At 44.4% G+C, this 27,166-nt stretch overlaps 1 protein-coding gene across 1 annotated transcript in view; it reads left to right on the top strand.

The window, feature by feature from the left end:
• Positions 1-2,206: 2,206 nt before the first annotated feature.
• Positions 2,207-27,166, top strand: part of LOC136588068 (lysosomal protective protein-like) — a 34,220-nt gene continuing 9,260 nt past the window's right edge. The window contains exons 1-12 of the mRNA XM_066586977.1: positions 2,207-2,222; positions 2,705-2,868; positions 2,939-3,050; positions 3,139-3,189; positions 4,678-4,764; positions 5,221-5,376; positions 5,882-5,973; positions 9,505-9,589; positions 9,827-9,918; positions 12,264-12,336; positions 12,807-12,955; positions 26,329-26,404. Of these exons, the coding sequence (XP_066443074.1) occupies positions 2,220-2,222; positions 2,705-2,868; positions 2,939-3,050; positions 3,139-3,189; positions 4,678-4,764; positions 5,221-5,376; positions 5,882-5,973; positions 9,505-9,589; positions 9,827-9,918; positions 12,264-12,336; positions 12,807-12,955; positions 26,329-26,404 (1,140 nt within the window). The 5' untranslated portion in view covers positions 2,207-2,219. The remainder of the gene's footprint in view (positions 2,223-2,704; positions 2,869-2,938; positions 3,051-3,138; positions 3,190-4,677; positions 4,765-5,220; positions 5,377-5,881; positions 5,974-9,504; positions 9,590-9,826; positions 9,919-12,263; positions 12,337-12,806; positions 12,956-26,328; positions 26,405-27,166) is intronic.

The following is a 27,166-nucleotide window of genomic DNA, read 5'->3' as shown; positions in this document are numbered from 1 at the left end:
TTTAAATTACTCATAGATCATCTAAAATTTATTCTGACAGGAAAGGGTAACCTTGTTAAATGCCCCAGTGCTTTGATAAAATCTTTTTTAAAAGGAAATGGTGTTTGTTAAATCTGGTCACAAAAGATGGGGTCTTGCTTTCATTAAAGCCATTCGATCTCTGCTGAGTGTCTGGCTTGTCACATTATGCTTTTGTTATTGCTGATGATACCAATGTCTCAGGGTACCCTTTTTCCTTAAAACGGGTTTTAAAAATATTGGATTGTTTAGTGAAGTCTGAATCCATGGTGCAGTTCCTTCTAGTTCTGCAATGTTGTCTATAGGGAATTTTGAGCTTCCATTTTTTCGCACAGCAACTCCTGAAATCTAGGTGACTGTTGGCATCTACTGTTTTAAAATGTGTTTTAGTTCGGACCTGACCTTCATGAATAGAAAGATTTAAATCTAAAAAAAAACATCTACACTGGCTAAAAATTCCAGGCCCCATACTTTATTGTTAGACTCAAGATAAAATTCTCGAGGTCCACCTCCGAGCCATCCCAAACAACTAAAATGTCATCAATAAAATGCTTATAGAAAACTATTTTACGATTATTCACATAGGTTTCTTCAAAGGCGCCCATGTACTGTATAAGTTGGGGTAACTGGGCATGAATTTAGTCCCCCTTGCGGTACCCTTCTTCTGGATGTAAAAGTCGCGATTACAAATAAAATAATTGTTAGTTAGGATAAAATACATGGCATCTAAAATAAAAGCCCACTGTTCGACCACAATTAGGGAATCCTGGTCAACAAAATATTTAATAGCCTGGATCCCCCTATCATGAGGTATGTTATTGCATAAGGACTTAACATCTAAGGATGCCCAAAGGTAGGTTTCCTTCTACTATACCTCTTTAATTAAACTTAGGAGGTGTCCTGTATCCCTCAGGCATGAAGGAAGGTAGGAAATAAAACATTGCAATTGATAGTCTACATATTGTGACAAGTTACTTGTTATAGAACCTACTCCAGCGATAATGGGTCATCCTTGGGGCTTGGTTATTAATTTTTGAATTCTTGGCAGAAAGTAGAAATATGGAGTCTCTGGGGTGTTAATACAAATAAAGTCCATTTCACTTTTTGTTATGAGGTTCCTCAAAAGAGCACCCTCCACAAGAGAAAATAGAGCTTTCTTAATATGTGAGACAGGTTTACCACTCAATGTTCTAGAATATTCCTCTTCTCCCAGTATAGATAGTGCCTCTTGGTCATAGGAATCACTATTCATGATGACGACCACCCCCATCCAATTAACACTCTTAATAATAATGTGATCATTGTCATTTAATGTCGCTCATTAGATGTTATTGAGGCTATTGTTATCTTGCTTCAAAGTTTTGAAGTCATTTAGAACATTGTTTGCAAAAAGTCTCTATATATGGACCTTTATGTTCTGTTGGATAAAACGTGTTTAAGGGTCTGAGGTTAGTAGTGAAGAGTTCTTCATGTAGAAAACTCCTCGTATCCTCAACTGCTTGTGAGGCGTAGCCGTGGCAGGAGAGATAGTAGTGGGATTTTCAAGATTCCTGATAGAAAAGTGTCTTTTTAGGGTAAGCTTCCTAACAAAACAGAACGATTTCAACACCTGGTGGAATCTATGCCACGATGAATTGCTGTGGTTCTGAAGGTCAAAGGAGGTCCAATGCGCTAGTAGATGAGTGTTTTCAGTAAAGCAGTTTTTCAGTATGTATAGCCATAGCCCCGGAGATCCCATCTTTGGAATATAGTTATTACTTCATATCACAGACTTTTCAGCAATTTTTCTGTTGCTTGTTAAAGGTTTTCATCCCATTAGGTCAGCGCCTTTAGCGTGACATGTTTTTTGTGTTTCTGCAACCAGACGTTTTACATTTCCATGTTGTATATCATGTACAAGGGTTATATCAGTTTTAGTCTTGCTTATCAGTCACATCATAACGTCTCTGATGAGATAACATGGATACTGCTCAGATGACCTGATATATTAACACTGTATGTGACAAAACTGGACAACTTTTATGCATAGACTAATTACTCTGCTTATTAATTTTCTGATTCGTTTGAATCCGGTAAAGATATGAAAGTGTTTAGTGGTTTCTCTGCATATGACTGATAACGGGTATTGTCATGTGCGGCTGCTTATAAAGGCTTACTTTTTTAGCACTTAAGTCATACTGTGCTGAGACCAAGACAAGGAGATGGTGAGGACTGTAAATATTTTATTAACAATCTTATGTCTAGATCCAGACACACACATGCGATAGCTGCCGGTCAGTCGCCCATCTGGACGATCGCTATTTCTGTTAACTTCACAATTTCAGTGAAGAGAAGTAACGGGAGCAAAGAATCCAAAATGCTTGATTTCTTTCTCTGCCTGACATCTGACTTTAAGGGACAGTTGACGGACCCTCATACACATGAGATTGTCAGTGGGCTCTTCTCTCATGTATGGCCAACTCAAGACAACCTATAGACATTGGATTGTCTGCTGGTTAAACCCCAATTGGCGGCATCTGCCAACAAATATGTAAGGTGTCTATGTATATCTTAAGCTTATGGCATTATACTAGATGGAGCACATTTTGTAGATGTGTAAAGTTGACTTTGGGATTGATGTTTGAGGCGACGGGAAGGTGCAGCATTTTTTTCTCTTGTATCTACTATTTCTTCTCTGGTATTACAGATGTTTCCACTGTTGCTTTGTGCTCTGTTTCTGGATGTACTTCCAGCAGAAGCTGCTCCTGAGAAAGATGAAGTCTTCAACCTTCCTGGTCTGAGTAACCCACCCTCATTTCGACAGTTTTCTGGATTCCTCGATGTATCGGGTGGAAAAAAGCTCCATTACTGGTGAGTTGTCAATGAACAATACCCCGCCAGCCCTGTTCTCCATCTATCTTCACTATCTTTCTCTCTGCAGGTTTGTGGAGTGTCAGGATGACCCCAAGTCTTGTCCTTTGGTCTTGTGGCTGAATGGAGGTCCTGGCTGCAGCAGTCTCGATGGATTCTTAACAGAGCACGGTCCATTCTTGGTGAGTTTAGTAGATTCTTCCAGAACATGTAGTTTTAGTGATTTCAAAGAATTTAGACTTATCATCATCCTATTTATCTTTATGATAGATTCAGCCAGATGGCCGGACCCTGAAGTACAATGAGCATTCCTGGAATAAGGTGATAATTCTCATGGTCTGTTGTATAGCCTATTTAGCTATCAAGATTTTGCCCTTTCTCATGTGTAGTGGAATGTCATCTTCATTTTATATTGTACTATCTGATTACCCCGGCATTGCCTGTGTATTTTATGTGTGTGTGAATATATATATATGTGTGTACTGATTTCATGTATTAGTATATGAGGAGGAAGAGGTCATCTGTGTAATATATTAGTATATGAGGAGGAGGTCATCTGCGTAATATATTGGTATATAAGGTCGTCTGTGTAATATTAGTATTTGAGGAGGAGGAAGTTGTCTGTGTAAGATATTATTATTTGAGGAGCAGGAGGTCTGTGTAATACTGGCGTAATTAAAAATCAAAAACTCACGATTTCCCCAGTAATTTTTTCTGCCAATAGCAACCAATCACAGCTCAGCTTCCACTTGTTATACTGCTGAGGTAAAATGAAAGCTGTGATGTGATTGGTTGCTATGGGCAACACAGATTTCCTCTTGGTCAGATTTCATAAGGGTGGGTGCTGGGCTCATTACTGTGTGGTGCATAGTGGCTTAGTGCTGGTGGGAAGCTGTGCGGTAGTTGGAGCAGAGGAGGAGGTTGTCTGTCTAAGATATTATTATCTGAGGAGCAGGAGGTCTGTGTAATATATTAGTATTTGAGGAGGAGGAAGTCGTCTGTGTAATAGATTAGTGTATGATAAGGAGGAGGTCGTCTGTGTAATAGATTAGTGTATGATGATGAGGAAGTCATCTGTGTTAGAAAAGACTGTGGAATAAAAACCATCTGCTCAAGTGCAATTCTAGCATACCTCACCTCCCCCCCAGGGGTAGTGGGACTGTCATTCCCACCCCCCTTCCCACCAGCAAATTTGTCCCCATGGGATGAGATATATATATATATACCAAGTTTGCTTGAAATTGCTTCAGGCGTTCATGAGTTATGGTGGCACATACACACATACATACATACATCCTATTTTATATATATATATAGATATTGCATGATAGGCTGCTTTCATATCTAAGCTGTGCAGCAACAGGTTCTTTGTCATTGCCAATAGTTTAGCAGTTACTAGGTGAGCAGATTACTTTTACCTTTGTAGTTTGTGGTTTGGGTTTTATGCAGTATTATATACAGAATCACTCAAATTGCATATACCAATGTGATCGTATACTTATAAATGTGTCCCTTTGGCACGCTATGACTAGGCTGGTATACTTCGGTGTGCCTTTTATATGCTGTACAGAAAAGCGCAGCCTGTTGTGCTTGTAGTATGTATCGTCTTTATGCGATCATACAGTTGTATGCCTCGGAAACACACCATGTGGATAGAGTCTAACCCAGACAATCAGCAGGGACATCATGTAGATGATGAGGTTAGCTTTCATACCAGGAACATGGAGCACTAAGGCAGCAGTAGTAGCAAACAAATCACCTTGCTACAAACATTTTGCTTTTGCCTTTTTTTCTCATTTAATGTTTTAGATTGCGAATGTTATCTATCTGGAATCCCCTGCTGGAGTTGGATTTTCCTATTCTGATGACAAAAATTATACCACAGGTGATGCACAGGTAGGAGCTTGTGTCTATCTGCTATTCATTTGTATAATCATGGGAAAATATAATTAGAAACTAGTTTTCACACTAGTCATACAACAAAAACACACAATAAGCTGCCATTTTCAGTTTTCTGGATCTCACTTGTCAACTTTACTGTATAGACTGGAACAGAGTCAGCAGAGGGAGATAAGTTAATGACAGCCCTATTCTACTCCTGGAGGCTTAAGTAAGGCAGAAAACACACTCAATAGACAAATGAGACTCTGTATCTGTCTGCCTATCACTCTCTAGGAAAGGCTCTGTACTTCATTACTTCCTGGAGACTATGGTAATCTATGATATTTCACTAACACCTGACTGCAAGTTCATTACAGCGGACATAAAGCGCATACACCCTGCTACACTACCTATACAAAGAATACAGGGAGGGTGTGCCTACATGACCTCTCTTCCGTACTTCTTTCCCAGACTGCTCGGGACAACTACATGGCCCTGAAGGATTTTTTTCGCCTCTACCCGGAGTTCGTTGAAAATGATTTTTACATAACAGGGGAGAGTTATGGGGGCTTTTATGTTCCTGCTCTGGCAGTGGAGGTTGAAAAAGACAGCAGTATAAAGTTGAAGGTAAGAAGACATTTTATATATATATATATATATATATATATATATATATATATATATTTATTTAAATTTAAGTATTAGTAGAACATATAAGTGATGTAAACTATATGGTCAACTATAAAGGGACTCTCCATTTCTCCCTTTTATTGACCTAACATTATGAGACAGTGCACACATCTAAAAGTTTATAAATGCAATGCCACTCTAACTCTGTCAAGGTGGCGCCTGCTGCTGTTTTATACCGGGACCCTTCTACTTTACTGTCAAAAATGGTGACATACTGGTCGATTCACCAAGGGGCGGGGCTTAGTTGTGCCACTTGTAACAGCGTTGAAGAGGCAGCTCGTTCCTATAAGTGAGGTGCTCCACTGCCTTACATTCCCTTCCCGACACAGACAGTTTTAAAAATGTGGCATTAGGGATCCTGATGGTGCGGGGAAGGGATGACAGTTTCTAAGAGATTATAATACGAGCGTTTTAAAAAAAATTTTTAATCTTTCAATTTCAGGGCCTCGCTATAGGAAATGGGATCACAGATTATCTATTGGACTACAACTCCCTTGCATATTTTTTATATTACCATGGTCTGTTGGATGTGAAGTGAGTGTAAAGTGAAGACCTGTTAAGTGTGTATATAGAGGTTGCCTATATGTTCATTTCATCTGTCTGTAGATACTGTACAGTGCACTCTTACTGCCCTGTACAAAACTTGCTCCCATGCCAGTACTCCTATATCTATGTGACCCTTCATCCTACTGTAGATCTGGCTACATGTTCTTGTACCAATTAATTGATACTGGAGAAGCTGGATAATTACTAAACTTGCACAACTATGGGGAGAACCTGCATACTTCATCACGCATAAAAACTATACGGCTTCACACGAAGGCCCTCATTGGTCTGTATTATATGAAGCATAATTTTTTTCCCAGGGAGCAATGCTTCTAACTTAGACTATCATGGTAATACAGCATGTGTGGAACATACCACAATGTTTGGGGGGGCCAAATGTTTATGGAATCCATAAGATGTGTACTCTTCTCTGATGCATCGTCTATATAATAATTAGGCATACTTGATTGATAAGACTATGATACCCTTGAGTATCACCTAAATTAAGTGATTACACGGTCTGCAAAAAAACATTTTTTAAGAGCTGTTTTGGTTATTCCATGTAATCTTTATATTTTTTGGTATGCTGAATCCAAAAATGACCTCTGTTTTGTCATAGGACATCACATTTCCTGTCAATTCCGTTATCTATGTTAAAAAAGGCAATACCTCAAAATAAAAGAAAATAGACTTATAAAATTAATTTTTAATTACAAATTTTACATGAAAATAATTTTTGAACTGAAATGAGCTCACTAAAACACACTACAATATTTTTTCTTCTTCCTTGTGAGGCTCCTCTTGGTACATTTACGCTTGTGAGTAGCATCTGGAATGTCTCTCTGAGACATCCAACAGTAGTCTGCCATCATTGGAATGCTCCCTTTTCCCTGGTATCTTCTTTCCATCTCTTTAACGTCCTGGTGGAATCGTTCACCTTGTTCTTTACTCACAGCTGCCAAATTTTCAGGAAAGTAGTCAAGGTGAGATTGGAGAAAATGCACTTTCACAATCATCAGGTAACCTAAAGCTTGAAATGCTTTCAGCTTTTGTCCGACGATCTTTTTGTAGTCAGGATCTTTCTTATTGCCTAAAAATTTCTCTATGACCTCTTTAAATGCAATCCACCCTTCTTTTTGAGAATCCATCAGAGAGGCCTGGAAACTTGGTGACCAAATATTTGAAGCATTCTCCAGCTCTTGGAAGTGATTTCATGAATTGCTTCATCAATCCCAATTTTATATGGAGAGGTGGTAGAAAAACTTTATGTGGAGGTACCAGAGTTTCTCGGAGGATATTTTTTTGACCAACTGAGAGCACCCTCAGCTGCCAACTCTTCTTACTCCAGTGATTTTGTCGGTCTCGACTGTCCCATAGACACAGAAAACAAGGGTATTTGGTATATCCAGCTTGTTGCCTGAGCAGCATGCACAAGACCTTTAAATCCCCACACACTTGCCAACTGTGGCCTTCATATTTAAGTTTACGAAGAACCAATTCCAAGTTCTCGTAGGTTTCCTTCAAGTGAACAGAATGACCTGCAGGGATGGAAGCGTAAAGACCGCTGTTGTGGAGCAAAACTGCTTTGAGACTTATTTTTAAGAATCTATGAAAAGACGTCATTGCGTTGAATCATATTGGATTTTGAATTGACCCATCAAAACTTCGACATCAATGCAATAAACCAACTTGTCTTCCTGGGCAAAGTAAGGAATAAACTCCTTTTCATGATGTCTGAACCATGAAAAAGACACTCTTGGCAATAATAAATTCCTGCTTTTAAGCCTTGAACCGAGTAACTCAGCGGCATCTTTCGGAAGATTCAAGTCTCTTACCAAATCATTCATCTCCTCCTGGGAAAAAAATTTTTGGTCTTGTATCATCTTCAAAGTCAGAACTTGATTCGTCATCTGATTCAGGTATGACTCCACCTTCATCGGAAGCTAGGTATCTCTTCCAAGGTAGCAGGGGGCTTGGGTACTGGTATATCTGTGCCATGGGGGATGGGGCAAATTGCTGAGTGAAGATTGGGGTATGAAATGAAATGCTTACATTTGGAATTATACCCTTTCTCATCGCATGAACAAAAGTAACAGTCGTCACCATGGTTCTTTTGCTCTCACCATACCATAGGAATCCCATAATGGAAAGCTTTTTTCTTACCCTTGAACCAATTTCAGAGGTCCTCAACACACCGTTTGCACACTTTATGAGGCGCCCAAACTTTATCTTTATCTCCAAGTTTTAGTCCGAAGTATGCGCAGTATACTTTTTTCACAAAGTCTGTAATATTCAGCTGTTGCTTCAACACTGTATATTCAGCACAAATGAAACAGAAACTCTCAGGCAAATTAATACACTTACGCGGAGCCATAACGCTAACTTGGGTAAACACGATTTAAGAATGACCAGCTAACACAAAGAGATTGTGGGAGTTACTCCCTCACTATCCATTTGTCAGCGGCCACAGCAGCAGACAGCTGGCGTCACTGGCAGCGGCGGCAGACACTGAGCGGGGGAGCAAGCTGTCAGCAGCCACAGCAGCAGAGAGCCTGTGTCACTGGCAGCGGCGGCAGACACTGAGTGGGGGAGTGAGCTGTCAGCAGCCACAGCAGCAAAGAGCTTGCATCACTGGCAGCGGCGGCAGACACTGAGCGGGGGAGTGAGCTGTCAGCGGCCACAGCTGCAGAGAGCTTGCATCACTGGCAATGGCGGCAGACACTGAGCGGGGCAACGAGCTGTCAGCTCCAGGGTGTCACCGCCCTGTCAAGCACCCTATATTTTGTCTCCACCCATACTTCTGGTGGCGTTGATACAATAGTAACACAGGCGAGAAGTAAGAAAAAAAATTGAATCAAGCCCGTGGATGTCAGAGCCTGCGCGGTCAGCTTGCAACATGTTGATGCTGGTTTCCATTATCTCACTCTGGAAGTTCTTTTCTTTGAAAGTTATGTATTTTGGCATTGTATATCTTAAATGCACTGATGTGAATTAATTAATACTAATTTTGACTTTAAATTTAGTTTAAAACCCTAAGATTAAAAAGAATACCAAAAATTGAGAAACATTTGCTAAATTTGAAGAGAATTTTGCATTTTGTGGTAAATCCTGAAGTCTAGGATGTTTTTCAATTTTTTTTCATTTTCAGCACACCAAAATACATGGAAATTAGTTGAAAATAATCAAACAGATTTTTAGTCGCAGATCTATAATTTTAACAATGGGCACTCTACTATGGAACCATTAAATGCTGATTTGTAATATTGACATACACACATTTCTAAAGGGCATATATCAGTCTCTGTGGGCTCAGCAGATGTTTAGCCAGCAGTAAAAGGAATAGGAAAGATCCAGCTTTTCCAATTCAGCAGCCTTCGTGTACATAGCAACTTCCATATACACTAGATTCTATGGGGATGTGAAAATGGTGGAAATAACTGATAGGTCTTCATATGAGAACATCATGTCTAATACGTCTCATCCCCATTCTTCTTTTCTGTCCTGTTATTCTTGATATAGGACATGGCATCGTCTAGAGCACGCTTGCTGTACAAAGAAAGTTTGTAATTTTGTTAATTCCAGCAAAGAGGGATGTGAAGATGAAGTAAGTATTACGAACATTTTGTGCCACCAATCACTCCATGAATATTGCTATTATACAATGCGCATTGGAAATGGCAGGAATCATACTGGGTCGTAAGTGCTAGTGATGTACAAATACAATAAATTGGAAACCTCATACTGCTTATTAATGCAAGACATTATCACACAAGATACACATACATGCAAAATATCACCGTATTAGCAATCAAGATGATGGTGGTTATCATTCTTTTTCTAGACTGGCCAAGCCTTCAGTTCGTTATACGGCGCAAAGTTGAATATATATAATCTTTATCAGCCATGTGTGGAGGGTGAACCTGGTGAGATCAGGTACATGGATCATTTTATTATATTTTATGTATGTTCTATACCCTGAAAATAAAATCTCTTGCATAAACCTACTAATTGGAGACCATAGTATATTGTCTCAGGCTGTGGCACAAAGGGCAAACAAATAAGAATGTTGTATCAGAAGTTTGTCACACTGGCGTTCCGATTCCATCAGCTTCCAATTATCCCTGATGGGCAGAATGTAACAATAGCGTAGCCTACTACATTGTACTGTTCATGAAAAAATGTAAACCTGAGAAAAGCCAATAGATCCCATCATACTAGATCCCATGATACTTTAATTACTAAAATACGGGAAAGCACCTCAGAATATAGGTGGTTAGGACTCACCTGGTGTGGACACCTGGACCCAATCGGGTTCACCAGGTCCTCACCTGTGGTCCTATGGATGGGTCACAGTCTGCTGATTCCTATGCTGGTGGCATCCACTGTATCAGAGGAGAGTTGCACGGATTATTTGGAACCTCTCGAGGGGGACAACTTCTTGGCACATAGAATAAGGAAAGAAAACAAAACGGTTACAAAAGAATCCTGCACTCATAGGACAGCCATAAGATGGTATTCCAGAGTTTTCAGAAGCTATCCCCCAAGAAATAGCTGACACTTACAGCTCAGTGGCATGGACACACTGGGCTCCCCTAATATGGGGTAAACTGTAGAGTAGGCTATATTCACACTGAATGACCTAATCCACCTTGGATATACCTTCATTTTGTGGAGAGTTACATGAGGTTCTTAAATAGAGTTCCAGTTCTACTTCTATTCCCAGTTCTATCCCAGTCTGCATTTATTGTTTGAGTGTTACATCCTCAGCGGCAGATATATGGATAGAACCTACTCTCAGGTTTTTGCTTGAAAAAGTTGCCTGAGTGCGTTGCAATAAACAAGTTAACCAATACTTTGGCTAAAGGGTCAGAACATCTGTCTTCTGGCGAGTGCTGGATATAGTTTTTTATTTTTATTGGATCTGTATCGCATCTAGTATGTAGTAGGCACAACACTATCTGAGCAGCTCTCCTGTAACTACAGGATAAGAAAGAAAACTGAGAGGATCCTTCAGTGGCTATTATATGCCCAGCGGGATGTGGAGGTGTTAGCGGGAGTTCCCAGGAGGGTACCCCGCTACACACCTGGTGAGTCCCTTCATCTATTCCTTTTAAAGATATCACTGGATTTGTTGTGGAGCGCTGTCCTAATTGTTTGTTTATTCATCTTAGCCTTAAAGGCATGCTCCATCCCTGCAGTTCATGACCGCTTCCTTATGTACCTTACAGCCTTTCAGTATATTCTCCTCAGCATATACACAGAGGTCAGTTAGATTCTCCCAGTATATACACACAGAGGTGAGGTAGATTCTCCTTACTATATACACGTAGAGATGAGGTAGATTCTCCTCAGTATACACATAGAAGTGAGTTAGATTCTCCTCAGTATACAAATCCTTTACCTAGGCTTTTTGGTTTCTTAGAAAATAACTACCTCATATATCGTGGATTTTCGCAGTTTTTCATGCTTAGAATTGACTATTGAACTTGCAACCCCTTTACTTTTCTTATTTAGGACCTAAACAAAGGTCATGCCAAATTTCAAGTTTGTAGGACACTGGAAAGTTAGAGAATTAGATGAGGTACATTACATAGGAGGGGTCACTTACTTTTGCAATTATTTATGAATAATCAAGTTACAACCCCTTTACTTTTTCTATTTAGGATCTAAGGTATGGTCGTGCCAAATTTCAAGTTTGTATGACACTGGGAAGTTGCATAACATAGGAATGCACATAGTTTTGCATGTAGCATTGAATATTTAAGTTGTGACCTTTTTACTTTTGCTACTTAGGACCCAAGGAATGGTCATGCCAAATTTCATGTTTTTAGGACACCGGGAAGTTAGAGAATTAGATTAGATACATTACATAGGGGTGCGCTTACTTTTGCACTTAGCATTGAATATTCGAGTTGTGACCCCTTTACTTTTCCTATTTAGGACCTAAAGAATGGTCGTGCCAAATTTCAAGTTCGTACGACACCGGGAAGTTAGAGAATTAGTGGCAAGTCAGTGATTGAGTGAGTGAGGCAGTGAGTCAGTGAGGGTTTTCGCCTTTATATATATAGATGAGCCTTCATTAGAAAAAGTAGACCCCAGCCCAAGCTGAGCCTCCAAAATACAAGATTCCTTGTAAAACAGAAATGCATTTTGGGTAGAGTAATTTTATAATGTACTTTCTAATGTTGTGCCCCATTGTTGGCATCAGGATCAAATAATGTAGATAAGATCAGTGATGTTCTGCTGTATGATGGGCCACGTATCTTTTCTTTCTGCAGAGACTATGGGGACCATATTAAAGCCTATCACCCGGGGACATTGTCTATTCAAAGTCATTCTGAATTCAGTAAGGTACGTATATGAAGGCAAAACACCAAATAGTCAGTAGGTACATAGATGATATTAGGTAAACATGAGGAAGAACCATCACATCTGATCATGACTTTGTATTTATGAGTGTATCCTCAGTAATGACTCCACTTAGGGGCTTCTTCACACGACTGTATTTGCGCATGCTTTTGTGCACGTAAAATATACATGCGATAAATAGAGAAGAGAACCCCTTAATCTCAATAGGTTTATTCACATGAGTGGAAAAAAGAGGTGCGCAAATATGCAAGGGAAAATGTGAAACTGCACAAAATGCAAAGAAAACATATCTGGACCTCGTTAGGCTTTTAATACACGAAAAGAGTGTGCTATGCATGTGTGAAGTGGTCCTGTATACGCAAAAAGTACAATACTATGCTCAGACACGCGTATTTCTGCATTCGGTCATCTGAATAAGCCCTAAGTTTCAAAATTTTTTTTACATTCAACAGAGGCTGAAGGATGCGTCTCGGTTAAACAAGCCGATATCAATGGGTGTTCCTTGTATGAATGGCACAGACCTCACTACCTACCTGAACAACCCTGATGTGCGGTCAGCATTACATATCCCACAAGAACTGCCCCAATGGGAGATCTGCAGGTAATTATTTTAATTTTCACTTTTTTAAACCACGCAATACAGAAAAATTTACCCCCTGCTTCATTCCTATTGCTGGCAACCTATCAGATGGCTTGAAATGAGAGCCTCGCTGCTCAATGAGTTTTAGTGAATTTATAGTCCAAAAATATTAAATGCCTGCTATCACCATGTGAAGACGGTACATGATACAGGATGATCCCATAAAATTCAAGACTTTTTGCTCCTATTGATACAATGAAAATGCACTCTGTAGTTTATAAATCGTGGTTTAATCTTTTAGACAACAGGATTGGGGTTATCCACTTAAGATCAGTGGAGTCTTGGCCTGTGTGTGTATTAAGAAATAAGAAGAAAAATGGCATGTATTTATCAGAAAAGGCAGTGCTTAACCCATAGCAGCTAACTTTGGTGTTTCTGCAATCCGAATTCAATTTACTGGGTAAAGAAAAACCCTGTGCTACGGATCGACTAATCCAAGTGCACTTGCCGCTACCAACTTGTCACGGCAGAGCCTTGATCGATCACTCTAGCAGGGCTGTAAGCGCGGAGTCATTAGAATACAGGCTAATTTATACCCAGCTTTCACAGGCTTATGCACGCATGCGAAACGAAAGCTCACATCACCACCTGATTTAGTCTAATGGCTCCCACACTCTACAGTAACCACACACTATCGCTGCCACCAACAACTTGTATGTCACCGGTAAGCTGGAACCTGGACTATGAATTAAGAATAGAGATGAGCGAACGTACTCGGATAAGCACTACTCGTCCGAGTAATGTGCTTTATCCGAGTACCTCTCTGCTCGTCCTGAAAGATTCGGGAAGCGCTGCGGAGCGGGGAGCTGCAGGGGAGAGCCGGGAGGAACGGAGGGGAGATCTTTCTCTCCTTCTCTCCCGCCCGCTCTGCCCCGCTCCCCGCTGCGACTCACCTGTCAGCAGCGGAGCGCCCCGAATCTTTCAGGACGAGCGGAGAGATACTCGGATAAAGCACATTACTCGGACGAGTAGTGCTTATCCTAGTACGTTCGTTCTTCTCTAATTAAGAACTTAATTTTCAGAGTTATGGTTCGTTTTAAAACGGACAAGGCTTGACTAACAAATTGCAGATTTATTCTAAAAGAAGGGTAGCAGTGCAAATATATATATGTATATATATATATATATATATATATACACACACACACACAAAGGATATACAGAAAGGTTGTTACCCAGAAGTATACACACAAACAGTACTAAAAATAAAACAGGGATAATAGAAAGATTCCGGGTTGGATATCAGGAGAATTGCTGGTCGTGCTGAGTAACTGAAGCAATGGGAAAGTGCTTACACTGGGGTGTATCTCCAAAGGTCTGACAATCACTTTCTAATGACCCAGTTTTTAAAGCTTCCCTCAGGACACACCTTCCTCCGCCCCCTCTGATGTCATTTATGAGGGTTGGCATTGGGGGGACATGCATCCCTTGTGGAAAAATCATAATTCTCCATTTTTTTTCCCACATATCCACAAGTGTTCCTCCAATTCGGAATTTGTGCCTGGCATATTACTGGTGATGATTTTATCTATTCAGTGATACCAAGCATGATACGTAAATTATGCCCAGGTACGCAGATATGCCATTTAGGTGTGTTCAGGGCCATGCACCACAATATGTTAAGGTGTGTTTTGTTCAGTTAGCCCGCCTAAGTCTGAAAATATAATTCATATCAGGCTAAGACCTTCACACAACTAATAACTCTTATTAAAAGATTTTCCCTAATATGAATTTTGGCTTTGGTGTCTGCGAGAAGCCATCTTCTAGTTGAATGATATTTCTAAGACTTCATTACAAATACATGGACACACGATTATTTCTACACCAACAGATACAGGTGGGAATAGAGAGAAAGGGGTTATTTACACAGAATACAGCTCTCGTCCAGGGGAATGTCACACAGTAGCCTTCTAAATGCGAATATCCATAGGCAGGATGGAGTAATAGGTGGAGGGGGGATAACTGGAAACTTATACTGCATTCTCACTACTCAAGGCCCGAATGGGACAACAGTGGCACAACATGGATGATGATATGGCTGGGCCTGACACACACACAAAATGGCTGACGACCTGCCAGTCTCTATATCACACCCCAATCTTACCTAAATTACGTAAATATGTGATATCTAGAGATGAGCGAACGTACTCGTCCGAGCTTGATACTCGTTCGAGTATTAGCGTGTTCGAGATGCTCGTTACTCATAACGAGTACCACACGATGTTCAAGTTACTTTCACTTTCCTCTCTGAGACATTAGCGCGCTTTTCTGACCAATTGAAAAACAGGGAAGGCATTACAACTTCCCCCTGCGACGTTCAAGCCCTATACCACCCCCCTGCAGTGAGTGGCTGGCGAGATCAGGTGTCACCCGAGTATAAAAATCGGCCCCTCCCGCGGCTCGCCTCAGATGCGTTGTGACTTAGCTGAGGGAAAGTGCTATCGTGCTGGAGCTGCTGTAGGGAGAGTGTTAGGAGTTAGTGTAGGCTTCAAGAACCCCAACGGTCCTTCTTAGGGCCACATCTAACCGTGTGCAGTAGTGTGGAGGCTGCTGTTAGCAGTGTTGCACTTTTTTTTTTTTTTGCTATATCGGCTGTGCAGAGCATTGCGCCCTGCAGTAATACTACAGGGACAGAAGTGGTGGTTAGGCAGGGAGAGTGTTAGGAGTTAATGTAGGCTTCAAGAACCCCAACGGTCCTTCTTAGGGCCACATCTAACCGTGTGCAGTAGTGTGGAGGCTGCTTTTAGCAGTGTTGCACATTTTTTTTTTTTTGGTATATCGGCAGTGCAGAGCATTGCGCCCTGCAGTAATACTCCAGGGACAGAATTGTGTAGGCAGGGCCAGAAGACATATTAGATTGAATATACGCAGTGGTCCTTTTGAAAAAAAGATTTAAAAAAAATCTATTTGGCCTGCCTGTCACTGTGCTCAGTGTTCTGGGTCCGTGTCTGCTGGGGGTACTATTTCTCAAAATAAATACGCAGGCAACTAAGTGTTACAGCAGGCTTGCGCCAAATTATTTCCTGGCTCTGAAATCACCGCTCTGTTGCACTTAATAACAGTGCAGCACTGCAGTTCCGTCACACAGTCCAGGGACAGAATTGTGTAGGCAGGGCCAGAAGACATATTAGATTGAATATACGCAGTGGTCCTTTTGAAAAAAAGATTTTAAAAAAATCTATTTGGCCTGCCTGTCACTCTGCTCAGTGTTCTGGGTCCGTGTCTGCTGGGGGTACTATTTCTCAAAATAAATACGCAGGCAGCTAAGTGTTACAGCAGGCTTGCGCCAAATTATTTCCGGTCATTCCGTAAGCGAACTCAGCCTGCAACCACAGGCCAATAAGCGGCACATTTAATTACAGTGTTGTGTTTCTGCATTCCTGGTAATACAGCATGCTGAGGGGTAGGGGTAGGCCTAGAGGACGTGGGCGCGGCCGAGGACGCGGAGGCCCTAGTCCGGGTGTGGGCACAGGCCGAGCTCCTGATCCAGGTGTATCGCAGCCGACTGCTGCGGGATTAGGAGAGAGGCACGTTTCTGGCGTCCCCACATTCATAGCACATTTAATGGGTCCACGCGGTAGACCTTTATTAGAAAATGAGCAGTGTGAGCAGGTCCTGTCGTGGATGGCAGAAAGTGCTTCCAGCAACCTATCGTCCACCCAGAGTTCTGCGCCGTCCACTGCTGCAACTCAGAATCCTCTGGCTGCTGCTCCTCCTTCCTCCCAGCCTCCTCACTCCATGAAAATGAGACATTCTGAGGAGCGGGCAGACTCCCAGGAACTGTTCTCGGGCCCCTGCTCAGATTGGGCAGCAGTGGTTCCTCTCCCACCAGAGGAATTTATCGTCACTGATGCCCAACCATTGGAAAGTTCCCGGGGTCCGGGGGATGAGGCTGGGGACTTCCGGCAACTGTCTCAGAACCTTTCAGTGGGTGAGGAGGCCGATGACGATGAGACACAGTTGTCTATCAGTGAGGTAGTAGTAAGGGCATTAAGTCCGAGGGAGGAGCGCACAGAGGATTCTGAGAAAGAGCAGCAGGACGATGAGGTGACTGACCCCACCTGGTTTGCTACGCCTACTGAGGACAGGTCTTCAGAGGGGGAGGCAAGGGCAGCAGCAGGGCAGGTTGCAAGAGGCAGTGCGATGTCCAGGGGTAGAGGCAGGGCCAGACCGAATAATCCACCAACTGTTTCCCAAAGCGCCCCCTCGCGCGATGCCACCCTGCAGAGGCCGAGGTGCTCAAAGGTCTGGCAGTTTTTCACTGAGAGTGCAGACGACCGACGAACAGTGGTGTGCAACCTTTAGCGCGCCAAGATCAGCCGGGGAGCCACCACCACCAGCCTCACCACCACCAGCATGCGCAGACATATGATGGCCAAGCACCCCACAAGGTGGGACGAAGGCCGTTCACCGCCTCCGGTTTGCACCGCTGCCTCTCCCCCTGTGCCCCAACCTGCCACTGAGATCCAACCCCGCTCTGAGGACACAGGCACTACCGTCTCCTGGCCTGCACCCACACCCTCACCTCCGCTGTCCTCGGCCCCATCCACCAATGTCTCTCAGCGCAACGTCCTACCGTCGCTAGCGCAAGTGTTGGAGCGCAAGCGCAAGTACGCCGCCACACACCCGCACGCTCAAGCGTTAAACGTGCACGTAGCCAAATTTATCAGCCTGGAGATGCTGCCGTATAGGGTTGTGGAAACGGAGTCCTTCAAAAGTATGATGGCGGCGGCGGCCCCGCGATACTCAGTTCCCAGTCGCCACTATTTTTCCCGATGTGCCGTCCCAGCCCTGCACGACCACGTCTCCCGCAACATTGTACGTGCCCTCACCAACGCGGTTACTGCCAAGGTCCACTTAACAACGGACACGTGGACAAGCACAGGCGGGCAGGGCCACTATATCTCCCTGACAGCACATTGGGTGAATTTAGTGGAGGCTGGGACAGAGTCAGAGCCTGGGACCGCTCACGTCCTTCCCACCCCCAGAATTGCGGGCCCCAGCTCGGTGGTGGTATCTGCGGCGGTATATGCTTCCTCCACTAAAGCACCCTCCTCCTCCTCCAACGCAACCTCTGTCTCGCAATCAAGATGTGTCAGCAGCAGCAGCACGACGCCAGCAGTCGTGTGTCGCGCGTCGTGGCAGCACAGCGGTGGGCAAGCGTCAGCAGGCCGTGCTGAAACTACTCAGCTTAGGAGATAGGAGGCACACGGCCCACGAACTGCTGCAGGGTCTGACAGAGCAGACCGACCATTGGCTTGCGCCGCTGAGCCTCCAACCGGGCATGGTCGTGTGTGACAACGGCCGTAACCTGGTGGCGGCTCTGCAGCTCGGCAGCCTCACGCACGTGCCATGCCTGGCCCACATCTTTAATTTGGTGGTTCAGCGCTTTCTGAAAAGCTACCCACGCTTGTCAGACCTGCTCGGAAAGGTGCGCCGACTCTGCGCACATTTCCGCAAGTCCCACACGGACGCTGCCACCCTGCGCACCCTGCAACATCGGTTTAATCTGCCAGTGCACCGACTGCTGTGCGACGTGCCCACACGGTGGAACTCTACGCTCCACATGTTGGCCAGGCTCTATGAGCAGCGTAGAGCTATAGTGGAATACCAACTCCAACATGGGTGGTGCAGTGGGAGTCAGCCTCCTCAATTATTTTCAGAAGAGTGGGCCTGGTTGGCAGACATCTGCCAGGTCCTTCGAAACTTTGAGGAGTCTACCCAGGTGGTGAGCGGCAATGCTGCAATCATTAGCGTCACCATTCCTCTTTTATGCCTCTTGAGAAGTTCCCTGCAAACCATAAAGGCAGACGCTTTGCACTCGGAAACAGAGTCGGGAGAAGACAGTATGTCGCTGGATAGTCAGAGCACCCTCCTGTCTATATCTCAGCGCGGTGAGGAGGAGGAGGAGGAGGGGGAAGACACAGCTTGGCCCACTGGTGAGGGTACACATGCTGCTGGCCTGTCATCCTTTCAGCGTGTATGGCCTGAGGAGGAGGAGGAGGATCCTGAAAGTGATCTTCCTAGTGAGGACAGCCATGTGTTGCGTACAGGTACCCTGGCACACATGGCTGACTTCATGTTAGGATGCCTTTCTCGTGACCCTCGCGTTACACGCATTCTGGCCACTACGGATTACTGGGTGTACACACTGCTCGACCCACGGTATAAGGAGAACCTTTCCACTCTCATTCCCGAAGAGGAAAGGGGTTCGAGAGTGTTGCTATACCACAGGACCCTGGCGGACAAACTGATGGTAAAATTCCCATACGACAGCGCTAGTGGCCGAAGGCGCAGTTCCGAGGGCCAGGTAGCAGGGGAGGCGCGGAGATCAGGCAGCATGTACAGCTCAGGCAGACCAACACTCTTTAAGGCCCTTGACAGCTTTATGGCTCCCCAGCAAGACTGTGTCACCGCTCCCCAGTCACGGCTGAGTTGGCGGGAGCACTGCAAAAGGATGGTGAGGGAGTACATAGCCGATCGCACGACCGTCCTCCGTGACGCCTCTGCCCCCTACAACTACTGGGTGTCGAAGCTGGACACGTGGCCTGAACTCGCGCTGTATGCCCTGCAGGTGCTTGCTTGTCCTGCGGCTAGCGTCTTGTCAGAGAGGGTGTTTAGTGCGGCTGGGGGAATCATCACAGATAAGCGTACCCGCCTGTCAACCGACAGTGCCGACAGGCTAACACTCATCAAGATGAACAAAGCCTGGATTTCCCCAGACTTCTCTTCTCCACCAGCGGACAGCAGCGATACCTAAACAATACGTAGGCTGCACCCGCGGATGGAAGCATCGTTCTGTATCCCCATCAAAAACGGGGACCTTTTCGCTTCATCAATCTGTGTATAATATTCCTCCTCCTCCTTCTGCTCCTCCTCCTGAAACCTCACATAATCACGCCGAACGGGCAATTTTTCTTAGGCCCACAAGGCTCAGTCATATAATTTTTCTAAACAATTTTTATACGTTTCAATGCTCATTAAAGCGTTGAAACTTTCACCTCCACCAATTTTTATTTTAACTGGGCTGCCTCCTGGCCTACCGTATATACCGGCGTATAAGACGACTTTTGAACCCCGAAAAATCTGCTCTGCAGTCGGGGGTCGTCTTATGCGCCGGTAATACAAAAAAAAAAAAGTGTAAAAAAAAAAAATTTCATTACTCACCTCCCCCGGCGTTCTGTCGCGCTCCGGCAGGATGTCGCTCGCTCCTCGTCCCCGGCGCAGCATTGCTTTCTGAATGCGGGGCTTGAAATCCCCGCTTCCAGAAAGCTAGTACACACGCCGGCAGCCATGACAGCATTGAATGGCTGTGATTGGCTGAAGGCGCACGTGTTAGCAATCACACCCATTCAATGATGTCATTGAATAGTGTGATTGGCTGAAGCCACGTGTGTTTTAGCCAATCACAGCCATTCAATGATGTCATTGAATAGTGTGATTGGCTGAAGCCACGTGTGTTTTAGCCAATCACAGCCATTCAATTATGTCATGGCTGCCGGCGTGTGTATTAGCTTTCTGGAAGCGGGGATTTCAAGCCCCGCATTCAGAAAGCAATGCTGCGCCGGGGACGAGGAGCGAGCGACATCCTGCCGGAGCGCGACAGAACGCCGGGGGAGGTGAGTAATGAATTTTTTTTTTTCTCCACTGTATACCGGCGTATAAGGTGACAGTTGGGGGGTCGTCTTATACGCCCCGTCGCCTTATACGCCGGTATATACGGTAGTTACCAATTAAGTCACATTAACCAAAGCGATTAATGGGTTTCACCTGCCCTCTTGGTTGGCCATGGCCAATTTTTCGGATGTACATTAGTACTGTTGATACAGCAATTTTTGTGGGCCCTCGCCTACAGTGTAATCAAATGAATTGTTAGCCCACCTGCATTACAGCTGACGTTACATCCGCTGTGTTGGGCAATGCAATGGGATATTTTTATGTACCGCCGGTGGGTTCCAGGGAGCCACCCATGCTGTGGGTCGACAGGGAGTTGTAAATGCATCTGTTTCCACTTCTAAAGAACCCCAGTCTGACTGGGGCATGCAGTGTGGGCCGAAGCCCACCTGCATTAAACATGACATTACTACCTCAGCTGTGTTGGGCAATGCAATGGGATATATTTATGTACCGCCGGTGGCTTCCTGGCACCCACCCATGCTGTGGGTCCACAGGGAGTTGTAAATGCATCTGTTTCCACTTCTAAAGAACCCCAGTCTGGCCGAAGCCCACCTGCATTTAACATGACATTACTACCTCAGCTGTGTTGGGCAATGCAATGGGATATATTTATGTACCGCCGGTGGCTTCCTGGCACCCACCCATGCTGTGGGTCCACAGGGAGTTGTAAATGCATCTGTTTCCACTTCTAAAGAACCCCAGTCTGACTGGGGCATGCAGTGTGGGCCGAAGCCCACCTGCATTAAACATGACATTAGTACCTCAGCTGTGTTGGGCAATGCAATGGGATATATTTATGTACCGCCGGTGGGTTCCAGGGAGCCACCCATGCTGTGGGTTCACAGGGAGTTGTAAATGCATCTGTTTCCACTTCTAAAGAACCCCAGTCTGACTGGGGCATGCAGTGTGGGCCGAAGCCCACCTGCATTAAACATGACATTACTACCTCAGCTGTGTTGGGCAATGCAATGGGATATATTTATGTACCGCCGGTGGCTTCCTGGCACCCACCCATGCTGTGGGTCCACAGGGAGTTGTAAATGCATCTGTTTCCTCTTCTAAAGAACCCCAGTCTGACTGGGGCATGCAGTGTGGGCCAAAGCCCACCTGCATTAAACATGACATTACTACCTCAGCTGTGATGGGCAATGCAATGGGATATTTTTATGTACCGCCGGTGGGTTCCAGGGAGCCACCCATGCTGTGGGTGCACACGGAATTCCCATTGCGGAGTTGTACCTGCCTGTGTCTGACTGGGGCATGCAGACACCTTGACAGAATGAATAGTGTGTGGCACATAGGTTCCCCATTGCTATGCCCACGTGTGCAGCTCCAGATGGAGGTGGCACAGGATTGGATTTCTCATTGCTTCTGTACAGCATTGTGGGCTATCGCCCTGCCCCTTTTAAAGAGGGTCGCTGCCTAGCCGTGCCAACCCTCTGCAGTGTGTGCCTGCTTTTCCTGTGGCAGACGCACTTATAAATAGACATGAGGGTGGCGTGGCATGAGGGCAGCTGAAGGCTGGGCAGGGACAGTTTGGTGTGCGCTGTGGACACTGGGTCGTGGGGGGGGGGGATTTGGCAGCATGTAACCCAGGAGAAGTGGCAGCGGAGTGTCATGCAGGCAGTGATTGTGCTTTGTTGGAGGTAGTGTGGTGCTTAGCTAAGGTATGCATTGCTAATGAGGGCTTTTCAGATGTTAAAGTTGTTGGGGGGGGGCCCACTCTTGCTGCTATTGTGGCTTAATAGTGGGACCTGTGAACTTCATATGCAGCCCAACATGTAGCCCCTCGCCTGCCCTATCCGTTTCTGTGTCGTTCCCATCACTTTCTTGAATTGCCCCGATTTTCACAAATGAAAACCTTAGCGAGCATCGGCAATATACAAAAATGCTCGAGTCGCCCATTGACTTCAATGGGGTTCGTTACTCGAAAACGAACCCTCGAGCATCGCGAAAAATTCGTCTCGAGTAACGAGCACCCGAGCATTTTGGTGCTCGCTCATCTCTAGTGATATCCTTTTTAGGTTTTTAAATCAAGGAAAATGCAATGTTGATATAATCATATATTTTTCTAACATTTAAGAGATCATAAGCAAAAACAGTCTGAAAAGTAGAACACATCACATTTTGTAAAAATAAATTTTAGGCACTGCATTTAGGATCTAATATCTGAAAACGAAATATTCAATAAATAGTTTATACACTGGTTACACTACGTGTGGGAAGAGCGAAGAGTCGCTGTGAGTAGGACAATTGTTGGCTTTAGTCGGGTCTCGTAACATCTTAGAAGTTAAATATCATTACAAGAATTCTGACTACAGATAGTCCCTGACTTGCGAACATTCGACTTACGAATTTCGCAAGATAAGAACTATCTGTCCTGCACAGTATGATGCAATGCTATGGCATTACATCATACTGTGCAGGGACCGGGCAGGCTTCTATCAAGCCTGATAGAAGCCTGTCCGGTCAGATCGCGGTTGCTAGGCAGCCGAGGGCCTTCTGAAAGGCCCTAGGGCTGTCTATGCAGAGTGCCAATCAAGCCATGCGCTTGATGGGCACTCTGCATAGGCAGCCCTGGGACCTTTCAGGAGGTCCCCGGCTGCCTAGCAACCACACAGCGTCCCGCGATCTCATCGTGGGACGCTGTATGGGCCCCCTGAACGTCGGGTGCAGGCTGTTTCTTACAGCGGGCACCCGGCGGCAGAGCGGTATTTAAAGTGTTAACTGTTCCGACAAGCGGCACAGCTCGTCGGAACTGCTGCCGCCGGGTGCCCGCTGTAAGAACAGCCGGCACCCGACGTTGTATGGAGTGGGATCCACCCGCGATCCCGCTCCATACAACCATTTGTTCGACTTGCGAACAAACGGACTTGCGAACAGGTTCCTGGAACGGAACCTGTTCGCAAGTAGGGGAGTAACTGTATTTGCAACATGAAAGGGGAGAGTAGCCATATGGTGAGCTGTAACGTATGCTATATGGTTACAGACCTACCAGAGGAAAAACTAAACATCACCTGACAGAAATTCAAGCTTGTGTCTCTATTGGAGAAAAAGGTGCAAAGTCTTCAGGAGAGAATAGCTACATTGTAACTCCTTAAAGGGGCTCTGTCAGCAAAATAAAAAAAATTATACTCACCTGTACCTTACCAGGCTGTTTACCAGGAACCTGCTGCTCTCCTGATGTCCCTCCGGCAGCGTTTCTATCGCAGTGCAGAAGCTGGCAAAGTTCCAGCTTCTGCCATGGCTTTGACCACTGCCAGATGGCAAGTACTGCTGCCCGGGTCAGTGGTTGATGCATCACAAGTGACGTATCGCCCACTGATTGGCCTGGCCGCATATAACCTCTGACATCCTTGGAGAGTCGACGGTGAATGTGCATGCATCCCACTTCCCAGTGTGCTTGCGCACTTACTGTTTACTCTCCAAGGATGTTAGAGGTTAGATGCGGCCAGTTCGGAGTCAGCGCGCAGGAGCCGATGGGAGATGACCCCTCACACGGCAGGTAAACAAGGGAGGGGAGAAATACAATGGAATTAGGTAAGTTTACTTTGTTTTTTTAACTGTTTTCTTTCAACAGGTTGGAATGTACAGGGAAGCAGGGCAGGATGCAGAGCACAGCAAAAAAATGTTTCACTCACAGAACCCCTTTAAGGGAGATGAGGATTTTCTTGACAGAGCAAAAGTAACTCTTTTAGTGTACCTGCAGAAGCAGAGGAATAGAAGCATGCGACCCAAAGAAACAGGAAGATCAGGAGTGAGTCAGCAACCATACTGCTCAGGTACCAGGCTCTCACGCAGGAGAACAATGAAGAACTTTGCCTGCAAAGAATAGTGTAGGTACTCAGAATCCTCTTGGATGGAGAAAAATAAGTGTTGTGAAGAAGAAAAGGAGAGTCCTTGTTGTAGGGATTCCCTATTAGGAGGAACAGAAGAAGTTGTCTGCAGACGTGACATAACCTCATGAGAGGTGTGCTGTCTTCCAGTTGCACAAATCAAAGATGTGTCTGATAGGCTGTCAAGACTCTTCAGTTCTACAGAACACCAAACATTCCTACTAATACATGTAGGGACAAATGACACTGCAAGAAGGAACCTGCAATCATCTGCAGAGACTTTAAAGACCTTGGAAAGAATGTGAAGGAAGACGGTGAAGCACAGGTAGTCTTCTCATCCATCCTCCCAGTGGATGGCCATGGGATAAGGAGGTGGACCAGAATTCTAGAGGTGAACAACTAGCTATGTCGATGGTGCCATCAGCAAAGATTTGGATTTCTAGACCATGGAGTGAATTACCTTTATGATGGACTTCTTGCTAGAGACGGATTGCATCTTATAAAGACAGGAAAGCATATATTTGGCAGCTGCCTTGCTACACTCATCAGGAGAGCTTTAAACTAGAACAATATGGGAAGGGAAGGGAAAGGCTAGGGAACAATATACAGCTAATTAATACAATTGTGAACCTTGCTATTAGAAATGCAAAGAAAGAACAAAGATAAAACATACAGAAGGAAAGTAGAGGAACAAGAGACATCGATCACAAACTAAAATGTTTCTACATAAATACACAGAGCATGGGAAACAAACAAGGAGAATTGGTGCTTCTAACAGAGGAACAGAAATATAATATCATAGGTATCATGGAAACTTGGTGGGATGATACACATGATTGAAGGCTGGAAGGAACGAACTTATGTTAGGAAAGCATATATCTCCACAGATTCAAGCTTCAAGGAACGGTAGTTCTGTAGAAACTGTTTGGGTAAGAGTACAAGGCTCAAAAGTTACAAGCAGAATTAGACATGCTAGGGTCTTATTTTAAGCCTGCTAAGTGAGTTAAGAATTAAATTGCACATATTTATTCACATAGCCCACATTCATAAGTTGAATGGCAGAATGGCCCACATTCATAAGTTGAATGGCAGAATGGCCCACATTCATAAGTTGAGTGCACCAAAAGGCCTAGGGTAAAAGGAAAAGAGTCTCATTGGACAGAGCAATGACTTATCATAACCTTCTTATTTCTTCTGCTAAAAGTGATCATTGCAAAGTGGGACCACCTCAAGAGTTAAAGGGGTTGTCCCGCGGCAGCAAGTGGGTCTATACACTTCTGTATGGCCATATTAATGCACTTTGTAATGTACATTGTGCATTAATTATGAGCCATACAGAAGTTATAAGAAGTTTTTCACTTACCTGCTCCGTTGCTAGCGTCCTCGTTTCCATGGAGCCAACTAATTTTCGGCGTCTAATGGCCAAATTAGCCGCGCTTGCGCAGTCCGGGTCTTCTTCTTTTCTCAATGGGGCCGCTCGTGCAGGATGCCGGCTCCGTGTAGCTCCGCCCCGTCACGTGCCGATTCCAGCCAATCAGGAGGCTGGAATCGGCAATGGACCGCACAGAAGCCCTGCGGTCCACCGAGGAAGAAGATCCCGGCGGCCATCTTCAACCGGTAAGTAAGAAGTCACCGGAGCGCGGGGATTCAGGTAAGCGCTGTGCGGTTTTTTTTTTAAGTCCCTGCATCGGGGTTGTCTCGCGCCGAACGGGGGGGGGGGGTTGAAAAAAAATAAAACCCGTTTCGGCGCTGGGTTAATAAAGCCCAATAATTATTTGTTATGCTGCAGCCTATGCATTATTACCATCTATTATTTCACAGCGAAGAAGTATTCCAGGACTTTGAGAGAGAGATGACTAATGCACACGACCAATACCTTCAGCTCCTAAAAGAGAAGGTGAGTAAATGAGGTGTGAGCTCATCTGGTATCCTATAAGATTATAGCTCATATTAGTTTGTGTATTGCCTATGAGATTATAGTTCAGTCACCATATGATTTTACATTGATGAAGCCCCTATAACACATGAATTGCCGTGTAAAGCCAGGTATTTAAAGGGAACTTGTCACATTGAGCATGGTATCTTATCTGCAGGAGGCATGTTATAAAGCTGAAAAACTGAGTCGAATATGACATAATTTTATGGTAAAATATTCAGTATAACTTATAATTTACTATTGTAAATCTCTGCTCTTCATATTCTTAGGAGTCCAGTGGGAGTCTTACTTATTGACTTACTGCTATCTCTGTATATATAATCATGCAGTGATAGCTGTCAATCACTAATTGTACCGCCCACTTGACTTCTAGAAACCAGAAGGTGTAAGTTATAAATTGTGAATCCTTTTCCATAAACCTATATATCTATCTATTTCCTTTTTCCTGCTGTACAATGTGCTGGACTACATATTCTATATGAGAGGTTCCCTTAAACATTAAGAAAGTGTCATGCAGATAACAGCCACTAGCTGCTACAATCCAAGAATTATACTGCATGGCTAACCAAATACCCCCACCTCCAAAATCAAACCTATTATATAATCTTTACACTTTACATAGTGAAATACACTGTCCATATATTGAATTCACCGAAGCAGTATATTTCTTTTAAATTTACAAATACTAGTCACCGGAAAAGAAATTAAAATTTACTAACTTTT

The sequence above is a fragment of the Eleutherodactylus coqui genome, chromosome 13 (genome assembly GCF_035609145.1).
Source record: "Eleutherodactylus coqui strain aEleCoq1 chromosome 13, aEleCoq1.hap1, whole genome shotgun sequence".
Classification (NCBI taxonomy): Eukaryota; Metazoa; Chordata; class Amphibia; order Anura; family Eleutherodactylidae; genus Eleutherodactylus; species Eleutherodactylus coqui.
This window is presented reverse-complemented; position numbering and strand designations above follow the sequence as displayed.